Here is an 11,758-nt window from a genome sequence, read left to right on the forward strand (position 1 = left end):
AAAGCGATGGCGAGCTACATGCAATAACTTTTACAAGATGGGAAAACTCCTTTATAGGATCCTTAAAATCTCACATCCTGGGTGTGACCGTAAGAAATAGCATCCGGTTATCTGCACTGATACACTGTAGCAAATGATCAGCACAGCTCAGAGGACTGTCTAGACTGGATCTAACTGTAACAAACCCTCAGCTGTAAGGTACTACAATGGACGTATGGGGCAGCTTCCAGCTGTCGCATTGTTTCGTCACCCCGATATCCGCAGACAGCAGCTGTCCGTCTGTTTTTAGAAAGGTATAAAACCCGAGAGGAAATCCCTGAGCGCTGACGGACGGGGCCAGGTTCAGACACCGCCGTACACGAGTCCGGCAGGGTAAACAGCACGTCCAGCTCCGCCGCAAAGTAACATATCCCGGAGCAGACGATGAGCAGCCGCTGCAGAGCGGGCGTCGTGTGCGGGAACGCACCGGGAATAATTCATCCATCGCTAACTGGAAAACAAGAGCAGATATGGCGGACAATCAGGCTGCGTGGACAGCAAGGACAAAGCATGGACCACCGGGCCCCACGGCCCCCTAATAACCACAGAAAAGCCTGAACAGATCAAGTAGAAGAGGGGCCACACAATGAAAACCGGGACCCTCAGCTTCATCAGAGACGGAAAGAGGATGGGAATAACCAGACCAGGGCCCCATAGCTACTGTAAGGGGTCAGAGCCACCACGTTTATATCATACGGAGGCTGCCATTAAAGGGGTTTTTCTGCAGAGCAGGGAAATGTATGAGCGCTTGGTGTCCATCCATTGAGAGCCCCCCAAAATCCTGATAACCGGGGTCCCAAAATCTTCTATGTAGCAACCGGTCACACATGCTCACTGCCGCTCTAACCACACTAGGGTCTTCACGAAGCCTGGTCTTGAGATCGATGGACGTCCCACCGATCAGACCCATACATACATACCAATCACGCATTTATCACTCCTCCCGAAAGCCTGGGACTATGAGGCAACAACACAGGTCACGTGGCCAAAAAAAAACAAAAAAAAAAAACGCAGCATTGGGACCCCCCAAAAGTCCCACGACCGCAAGAGTAAAGTCATAAAAAGTCAGAACAAGTTGGATGGTCGTGGTGACTCGCAGGTCACAGGTCTTTGGACGCGCCACCTGCGTCTCTACCTCCATCACCCGGCTCCTCATTCAGATGAGCTCTAATCCAACAAGAGGGTTCAGTTTACTCGTCCCGATGCTGAAGGTGGCCATAACCTTCAACTTCGGTGGGAACCTGACCATCTAAGGTAGATATGGTCCCAACTCTCCCAAGACAACAGATGTAGGCAAAGAAAGGTCAGATATGGCGGAATTTAGGATGGGCATAGGAGGAAGATTTCGAGGGAGTTAAGAGGACTGACTCCCACTCACCTCACTGTCTAAGGGAGTCTGAAATCTGCCTCCAGTATCATCAGACGCTCAGGCTTCCATGCTTTACAGTGCAGCCACATATACCGAGGGGAGGAACAGCTTTAATGAGAAGGACAGGTATTAAAAGGTAAAAGTTTGTAAGTTAACCTTACACATAAGGAAATAATTCAGATACCTTTGTGAAGGTCATGAGAGGTCCACGGATAAAAGGGCAATCGCTGCGGGAGTTCTCAAAATGGCCCTGACCGGATTCAGCAGGAACCGCAGCTGAGGAGCAATAATGACGCCAGTACATCCTAAATAACCGATAGGCGCCCGGAAAACACCTTCCTATTTTTTGGGTCTCTCCCCTACTTGTTGCAAAACTACAGCTCCCAGCTGGGAGAACAAAACTCAATTAAAACTACATATCCCATGATGCACTTCACAAACCAGCAAGGTGCGAGAGCTAACAGCAGAGAATTAGAAAAGTCGTAAAATAATGCCCTACATAGAAGTAGAGCGCCATATGCATGTACATAGCGTAAGCAGCCACAGTGGGGGGGGGGTCTTCGGCTGACACTTACATATCCAGTGCTGGGATGTCCATGTTTCATCACTCGCATCCGCATATTAACCTGAGGATACGACCGTGTCACCGCGGCTCCCAATCCTATAGACGCCTCCTCTACCTGCTGCCGTGTAATAAGAAGCTCCTCAAACCATTCATTATGCAAATCTGGGAACGTCAGAAAGCACCGAGAGGTCCCAAGAGCCTCTACCAAATCACAAAAGGCCTAGAGCCCCCCAAGGTTACAGACTAGTTCTACCTCCCAGGAGCAGCTTCACATCTGGTGATCCCCTCTCCCCACGGGAAAATCGCTTATATAACAATTACTTTACACAATTATCCCATGAAATACATTCTGAATGAAAGGTTCTGCAACTTGGTAGTTACAGATTTAGAAAGACTTTGAGCAAACTAATGGTCATTTTCGCCATCGATCATCCTCGTCATCAATGATTTCTAACGCCGATCACTCCTGATCAACCAGAAAGTAATCACCAAGAGGCCATTACAGTGGCAGATGAAGCTGAATTATGGCACCTAAGGCATGGTAATGGGAGCCCCACTGACCCCTTCAGATATTTTTGGACGTATCCAGTGACCGATGGAGCACAATATGGCAGTATGGAAACTATTTTTGCGTGTCTGTCCCTTTTAATGACCAGCATCCTGATGTCATAGCAGATCCTCTGGATCAACTCCACATTAAAGGGGTTAAACATTTAAAAGTACTTAACCCATTAGGAAAAAAAAAACAGACCAGATCTTTAGCGAGGAGCCGTCGCCCAGAGTGGAGACGAGAGCCAACATTCCCCGAGTGAGTCACTTGGCAGAGGCTCATTAAAGCAATAAGATTACTGGTTACATCACCGCAGTGGATTACGCTGTTATGTCACCGGCCGAGGCCCACACACAAAACCAAAGGCGATGGCGGAGACGGTAAAATCCAAACTGCACAGCCCCAGGCCCCTCCATTCCTCCCGAGGATGTGCTACAAGAAGCAGCGCTGAAAAAGGTTGTCTCCTCCATGACTGGTCGGGACGTAGAGCTCATCGACAGGCGGGGGCAAGTATAACACTGCGACACTGGGCTGATAACCGGGGGTACAATAACTTGCATTTCATTCCCGCCTGACCCGGTTCAAAACTAAGACCTTATTCATTCAGCTTCACGGAAAGGAGCCGCTACCTCGAAAACACACAAAGGATCTTGTTCAGAAAAGCATCAGCGCTAGGACGAACAATATAGAAACGTAAAATCAAAAATGCATCCGTACTTGGTGCTCTTAACCCTGGTCCAAAACGTGTCGGCTAAGAAATCATAAACAGCACCAAATGCTACTGATGCATTTTGGTTTACAGCATTGCTGAAACATTTAGGACTTATTTTAGGCATAATCCCAAGGCTGCGAATGACAACGATATTATGCCGAAGATTTAAATCAGATATGAGCCAGCACTTGTATAACTTATGTTCGAAATGCGTCAGCGCTTGTGGATTTTAACTCTGGTCCAAAATGTGTCACATGCCATTTGGTGCCGTTTTTTATTGCTTCGTATTTGACTGAGTTTGGATCAGAGTTAAAAAGCACCAAGCGCTGACGCATTTTGCACACAAGTTAAAGTTTATATAACCAAGTGCTGACGCATTTCTGATTTTAAGCCTAGATGTTTTCTGATTGTCACAACCTTAGAATTATGCCCAAAGTGGGTTCAAAACATTTCACAGATTTTATGATTCAAAACGCATCAATTAAGGCTTCCTAACACTTCTAGTCACAGCATCACTTAAGCAGCTCGCATTTGTTTTACACAAACTCCGACTTAGGGAGGACTATACCAAGACTCTAGATCAGAAATGCATCAGCACTTGGTGCACTGAATATGTGAAAAGTCAGGGCAAAACGCGACAGTAATGGATTTCTAAAGAAGCCATGGTAAATGGATGGAAGTTTTACAGTAAGTGAGGAGGAGCCCTCTGCCCCGTGGCATTCAGGAGTCTTGAACCCGTGCAGAACGTCTTGGCTCTGGATGAACACCAGTAATGCCCTGGATTAATTGTGCTGCGCTGTATAGTGTTTCATGTCCTGGCAGAATCTGCAGGGGATGACTGACGTGCTGTGTACACAGTGGTCTCTGCCAACACGCGGCATCCGTATCCACCTTCTAATCCTGTGCCCAAATATACAAGATATATGTCACCAGGAGCACGTCCTAAATAAACAGGGGGGGCTCTACAGCAAAGCGAGCAGCTTCTGCAGAACTACATATCCCAGCAGAATACAAAGCATTCACCCATCAACACGTGACAAACCCAAACACCATGCATCCTCCCAGATCATAGATGAAGGCGACAACAACAAAGGCGTTCCCGAAATAATTGGCCAGATCAAAAGGCGAGCAACCAGAATACGCAGGAAGGAGGAAAGAAAGGCAATCCCATCGTGTCAAGATTCCGGAGAAGTGAGGGGCCGCATCCTGGTCGCTGACCCCCAGACTGGTGACTCAAGCTCCACAGTCCCTATTGCTGCCTTTCTCCAGCACTTGTCATCCTGGTTTACCGAAAACATAAATTTTTCCTACTGTCCCAAGTATGCAGTCAGACATGCCAGTGGCATCTGGCTCATGTGCAGGGAAGCGAGGTCACCTCTCCTCCGCTGCACCCGTGCAATGCACAGCACAGTGAGGGGACCTGAGCTCCGCAGCATTTGTGCAATACGCATGCACAGCAGGGTGAGGGGACCTGAGCTCCGCAGCATTTGTGCAATACGCATGCACAGCACAGTGAGGGGACCTGAGCTCCGCAGCATTTGTGCAATACGCATGCACAGCACAGTGAGGGGACCTGAGCTCCGCAGCATTTGTGCAATACGCATGCACAGCAGGGTGAGGGGACCTGAGCTCCGTAGCATTTGTGCAATAAGCATGCACAGCAGGGTGAGGGGACCTGAGCTCCGTAGCATTTGTGCAATAAGCATGCACAGCAGGGTGAGGGGACCTGAGCTCCGCAGCATTTGTGCAATAAGCATGCACAGCAGGGTGAGGGGACCTGAGCTCCGCAGCTTTTGTGCAATACGCATGCACAGCAGGTTGAGGGGACCTGAGCTCCGTAGCATTTGTGCAATACGCATGCACAGCAGGTTGAGGGGACCTGAGCTCCGTAGCATTTGTGCAATAAGCATGCACAGCAGGTTGAGGGGACCTGAGCTCCGCAGCTTTTGTGCAATACGCATGCACAGCAGGTTGAGGGGACCTGAGCTCCGTAGCATTTGTGCAATATGCATGCACATCGGGGTGAACGGTCCTCAGCCACATCCTCACCATGAGCACGCGTAACACGGACAGCTGTCCTCGCCTGCATTTGTGCAATGTGCATGAAAACATAGCTGTATACATTAATGTGCAGCAAAGCAAGGTGACCCATCCTCAGCTGCATCCACGCAATGTGCACAGAAGCCAGCTGTACAGTCCTTGGCTGCGTCTGTGCAATGCACCCAATGTTTCTGGTCTCATCTCAGGTAACTTCTTTTACTACCCAATGTTGAAGAAGACCGTTTGGACAAGGACATGTTTGGGAAGCCAAACCCCAGCACCACAGACACGCTAGTGTTTACATGGCCCCACACTCTGGTAAAGGCCCTTTTAAGATACTTTCCCTTTTCCTCCACTGTCTGTAATGAAATCATGTACATGGTGACATCACAGCACAGAGTAGAGGTGGCAGTGCAAAGCTGCCCGGGTACTGCATCCCTTATCACCAGGTGTGTAGTTCAGGTGTGAGAATTTCAGGCTTGTGGGGGCCTGAAACCTATGAGTGCATAGAGCCCCCGGGAAAAAAAGTCGTCAGTTATGTTTAATTCATGTTCGGTCAGTGATGAAGACGACTCTCGCCTCGGGGGCTGCACACAGAAGCTGCAAAACCACCACCAACAACTAAAGGATCGAGAGCTCCTGGAAGATGACATCACCCCGACAGGCCATATCCTAAATACTAAGAGGGGCTCCTCATCATCACTGCACAATGGGGCAAGGTCATAAGAGCATAGGGGATAGGGGGGCTACAGGGTAAATAGCACCAAGATCCTGACACCAAGACAAGAAGGCGAGCGCAGAGTCACCAGTCCTCACAAATCTCAGGAGGAGAAATCTCCGGGTCTGGTTATACCAAGGCCAAGACTACACAGGGACATCTATGTAGGGTCACATCACCAATGGGGAAGGAGGAAGGGTCCATCCTATGCACGAGCCCCCCAATCACCCATAAAAGGTACAGTATAGGCAATGTACACAGTGACTGCACCAGCAGAATAGTGAGTGCAGCTCTGGAGTATAATACAGGATGTAACTCAGGATCAGTAATGTAATGTATGTACACAGTGACTGCACCAGCAGAATAGTGAGTGCAGCTCTGGAGTATAATACAGGATGTAACTCAGGATCAGTAAAGTAATGTATGTACACAGCGAGTGCACCAGCAGAATAGTGAGTGCAGCTCTGGAGTATAATACAGGATGTAACTCAGGATCAGTAATGTAATGTATGTACACAGCGAGTGCACCAGCAGAATAGTGAGTGCAGCTCTGGGGTATAATACAGGATGTAACTCAGGATCAGCAATGTAATGTATGTACACAGTGACTGCACCAGCAGAATAGTGAGTGCAGCTCTGGGGTATAATACAGGATGTAACTCAGGATCAGCAATGTAATGTATGTACACAGTGACTGCACCAGCAGAATAGTGAGTGCAGCTCTGGGGTATAATACAGGATGTAACTCAGGATCAGCAATGTAATGTATGTACACAGTGACTGCACCAGCAGAATAGTGAGTGCAGCTCTGGAGTATAATACAGGATGTAACTCAGGGTCAGTAATGTAATGTATGTACACAGTGACTGCACCAGCAGAATAGTGAGTGCAGCTCTGGGGTATAATACAGGATGTAACTCAGGATCAGTAATGTAATGTATGTACACAGAGAGTGCACCAGCAGAATAGTGAGTGCAGCTCTGGAGTATAATACAGGATGTAACTCAGGGTCAGTAATGTAATGTATGTACACAGTGACTGCACCAGCAGAATAGTGAGTGCAGCTCTGGAGTATAATACAGGATGTAACTCAGGATCAGTAATGTAATGTATGTACACAGTGACTGCACCAGCAGAATAGTGGGTGCAGCTCTGGAGTATAATACAGGATGTAACTCAAGATCAGTATTGTAATGTACGTACACAGTGACTGCACCAGCAGAATAGTGAGTGCAGATCTGGAGTATAATACAGGATGTAACTCAGGATAGGTAATGTAATGTATGTACGCAGTGACTGCACCAGCAGAATAGTGAGTGCAGCTCTGGAGTATAATACAGGATGTAACTCAGGATCAGTACAGGGTCAGTAATGTAATGTATGTACACAGTGACTACACCAGCAGAATAGTGAGTGCAGCTCTGGAGTATAATACAGGATGTAACTCAGGGTCAGTAATGTAATGTATGTACACAGTGACTGCACCAGCAGAATAGTGAGTGCAGCTCTGGAGTATAATACAGGATGTAACTCAGGATCAGTAATGTAATGTATGTACACAGTGACTGCACCAGCAGAATAGTGAGTGCAGCTCTGGAGTATAATACAGGATGTAACTCAGGATCAGTATTGTAATGTACGTACACAGTGACTGCACCAGCAGAATAGTGAGTGCAGCTCTGGAGTATAATACAGGATGTAACTCAGGATAGGTAATGTAATGTATGTACGCAGTGACTGCACCAGCAGAATAGTGGGTGCAGCTCTGGAGTATAATACAGGATGTAACTCAGGATCAGTATTGTAATGTACGTACACAGTGACTGCACCAGCAGAATAGTGAGTGCAGCTCTGGAGTATAATACAGGATGTAACTCAGGATAGGTAATGTAATGTATGTACGCAGTGACTGCACCAGCAGAATAGTGAGTGCAGCTCTGGAGTATAATACAGGATGTAACTCAGGATCAGTACAGGGTCAGTAATGTAATGTATGTACACAGTGACTACACCAGCAGAATAGTGAGTGCAGCTCTGGAGTATAATACAGGATGTAACTCAGGATCAGTAATGTAATGTATGTACACAGTGACTACACCAGCAGAATAGTGAGTGCAGCTGTGGAGTATAATACAGGATGTAACTCTCAACACATTGTTGGCTTCAGAGCTGGTCTTGCCCCTTTGGACATGTTGCACGTTGATAGTAATAGTTATTCCCATTACATGTGTATTATGAAGGCCACAAGTGACGGACTCGAGCCCAGGCTCCTAACATACCACACCAATAATTTAACATTGCGTCCTCCAATAAACATCCAGTTTGCAGAATGGGAATGTTACATTACAAGACCTCGGATCGGAGTTTACAACCTCCTTTTCTCTGCACATCCATGGATTAAACTGCAGACACACAACACAGGGCGCCATGACTACAACCATTCATGCCGCCCCCTATCACAGGAAGGCCCCAATACACAGACACCAAACAGCAAAAACAGGGAGAACTTGTCAGGAAGTGACCAGTTCTTGGTAAAGAAACAGTCGCTGGCTCAGATTTTGGATCATCCGGATCTTCGTCCTCCTCCTCCTGCAGATAGACAAGTGGAAAGGCTGAGGAATCCTCCCATACAGTGATGATGATGATGATGATTCCAGGCTCCACGGCGGCTCCCGAGCGCAGGAATTCTGCTGCACATTCAGGAAATATGCAATTTCCACTGCTAAGTGCAACCCATAAAGCTGGAGAACGAACGCTTGGGCCCAAGGCGAAATAGTCGAGGATTAACCCCTCAACTGCCACACATTCATACAAGACAAGGGAGGGGGGAGCAAAGACGTGGGGCCTAAGACAAGGCCTCATCCTAAACCCAGAATCCTGGGGCCAGGTCACATGATGGCAAATATTATACAGTCAATGGAAACATTGTGACACCGAGTATAAGACGGACAAAGTAACATATCAGCCAAGAAGACGCAGCAGCGGGGGCAGGAGGGAAGAGAAAGAAACCCAACTTTATAAGTCACCATTTCAAGACAAGTCCTCCATATTGGGGGGGCAACTGGAGAAGTAACTTCTGTACCCCCCAATCGGGGGCCACCCCAATACATGAATCCCCGAAAAGGATCACTGGAGGCGCATACAAATATAGGGTCAGCTAATGAGGGGTCACCCCAATCATTGCCACCCATGGAGGATTACTAGGGGGACAGATACCGATATAAGGTCAGCAAGGGAAGGAATAAGAGGAGTCACCTCAACATCTGTAACTTAACAAAAACTGAGTGGGAATTAAAGGCCACGTAAGACCCAGGGTGGAATATGAGGGGTCTCTTCTTACAACCCGAAGGGAGATAAGGCCTCACCCTAATATTGATAACCCAGGTGCTGCCGTTCACTATGATGAGGCACAATGTGGGGAATATAAACCCGAGGGGTATGAAGGCCTCAAACACATATCAGTGCCCCGCGCACACTGGGGGGGGGTGCTCGCTCCGGAGGTATCGGGGCAGGAGACGAGGGGGGGGGTGCTCGCTCCGGGGGTATCGGGGCAGGAGACGAGGGGGGGGGTGCTCGCTCCGGGGGTATCGGGGCAGGAGACGAGGGGGGGGGGTGCTCGCTTCGGGGGTATCGGGGCAGGAGACGAGGGGGGGGGTGCTCGCTCCGGGGGTATCGGGGCAGGAGACGAGGGGGGGGGTGCTCGCTCCGGGGGTATCGGGGCAGGAGACGAGGGGGGGGGTGCTCGCTCCGGAGGTATCGGGGCAGGAGACGAGGGGGGGGGTGCTCGCTCCGGAGGTATCGGGGCAGGAGACGAGGGGGGGGGTGCTCGCTCCGGGGGTATCGGGGCAGGAGACGAGGGGGGGGGGGTGCTCGCTCCGGGGGTATCGGGGCAGGAGACGAGGGGGGGGGGTGCTCGTTTCGGGGGTATCGGGGCAGGAGAGATAGGGGGGGGCGCTCGCTCCGGGGGTATCGGGGCAGGAGACGAGGGGGGGGGGGTGCTCGCTTCGGGGGTATCGGGGCAGGAGAGATAGGGGGGGGCGCTCGCTTCGGGGGTATCGGGGCAGGAGACGAGGGGGGGGGTGCTCGCTCCGGGGGTATCGGGGCAGGAGAGATAGGGGGGGGGGGTGCTCGCTTCGGGGGTATCGGGGCAGGAGAGATAGGGGGGGGCGCTCGCTTCGGGGGTATCGGGGCAGGAGACGAGGGGGGGGGGTGCTCGCTCCGGGGGTATCGGGGCAGGAGAGATAGGGGGGGGCGCTCGCTCCGGGGGTATCGGGGCAAGAGACGAGGGGGGGGGGCGCTCGCTTCGGGGGTATCTGTGCAGGAGAGATGGGGGGGGTGCTCGCTTCGGGGGTATCGGGGCAGGAGACGAGGGAAGGGGTGCTCGCTCCGGAGGTATCGGGGCAGGAGACGAGGGGGGGTGCTCGCTCTGGGGTATCAGGGTCTGCAGAGGCCTCACTCCGGGGGTCTCCCGCCCGCACACCGCCTCCGGCGCCCCCTGGCGGACGTCCCGGGCTGCACACCTCCGGCCGGCAGGGGGCAGTGCGGAGAGCCGGGGCAGCCTCTCACCTGGTTCAGGTCCTCGTCTGACAGCAGATGTGACTCCCGCGGCTTAAAGCAGTTCTGACATTTGCTCTTGTTGAAGATATTGGCCTGGAACTTCTTACACGGGTTCTCCTTCGCAGACATAGCGAGGGCCGGGCGAGTGTACAGCGGTGCAGGCGGGCGGGTGAGAGGAGACTAGGGGCCGTCCCCCATCCTCGGGCTCACACTCACATCCCGGGCAGCGGAGCTGCTCCTGTAATCCCGGCGCTCCCCCGCTCTGCTCTCCGCCGCTCACTGAGACATTGGAACGGACCTGGCAGAGGCGCCGGGCGGGGCCAACGGGGAGCGTGAGTGACAGGAGGGAGAACCAATGAGAGCGCGGCGCGCCCTCCCCCACCGCCTCCCCCCCCCCGCAGGATAACAAAAGAAAGCGGAGCGCGAGTGGCCAGCAAGTTCAGCTGTCACTGCAGAGGGCGGAGCCTGGAAAAAGTTAGGTGGAGGCGCAGCATTCCCCAGGGATCCAGTGACAGCTGCGGGGGGCGGAGCCTGTGTACAGTGCACTGCAATCTATACACAGTGCACTGCAATCTATACACAGGCTCTGCAATCTATACACAGTGCACTGCAATCTATACACAGTGCACTGCAATCTATACACAGTGCTCTGCAATCTATACACAGTGCACTGCAATCTATACACAGGCTCTGCAATCTATACACAGTGCACTGCAATCTATACACAGTGCTCTGCAATCTATACACAGTGCTCTGCAATCTATACACAGTGCACTGCAATCTATACACAGTGCTCTGCAATCTATACACAGTGCACTGCAATCTATACACAGTGCTCTGCAATCTATACACAGTGTATACACAGTGTTCTGCAATCTATACACAGTGCACTGCAATCTATACACTGTGCACTGCAATCTATACACAGTGCTCTGCAATCTATACACAGTGTTCTGCAATCTATACACAGTGCTCTGCAATCTATACACAGTGCACTGCAATCTATACACAGTGCTCTGCAATCTATACACAGTGCTCTGCAATCTATGCACAGTGCACTGCAATCTATACACAGGCTCTGCAATCTATACACAGTGCACTGCAATCTATACACAGTGCACTGCAATCTATACACAGTGCTCTGCAATCTATACACAGTGCACTGCAATCTATACACAGTGCACTGCAATCTATACACAGTGCACTGC

The 11,758-nt window shown here is 50.7% G+C and overlaps 1 protein-coding gene across 14 annotated transcripts in view; it reads right to left on the reverse strand.

Annotated features, from left to right (window-relative positions):
* The window catches only part of MPRIP (myosin phosphatase Rho interacting protein), a 102,666-nt gene extending 91,763 nt beyond the window's left edge, over positions 1-10,903 (reverse strand). For 6 of the 14 annotated variants that reach the window (XM_073648509.1, XM_073648511.1, XM_073648504.1 and 3 more), the window contains exon 1: positions 10,560-10,903. In XM_073648509.1, the coding sequence (XP_073504610.1) occupies positions 10,560-10,679 (120 nt within the window). In that variant the 5' untranslated portion in view covers positions 10,680-10,903. The remainder of the gene's footprint in view (positions 1-10,559) is intronic. The other 8 variants (XM_073648515.1, XM_073648516.1, XM_073648514.1 and 5 more) reach the window with 4 other exon arrangements.
* Between the last annotated feature and the right edge of the window lie 855 nt (positions 10,904-11,758).

This window comes from Phyllobates terribilis, unplaced genomic scaffold (assembly GCF_046119375.1).
Source record: "Phyllobates terribilis strain yellow unplaced genomic scaffold, ASM4611937v1 Scaffold_9__5_contigs__length_417890890, whole genome shotgun sequence".
NCBI classification, from domain to species: Eukaryota; Metazoa; Chordata; class Amphibia; order Anura; family Dendrobatidae; genus Phyllobates; species Phyllobates terribilis.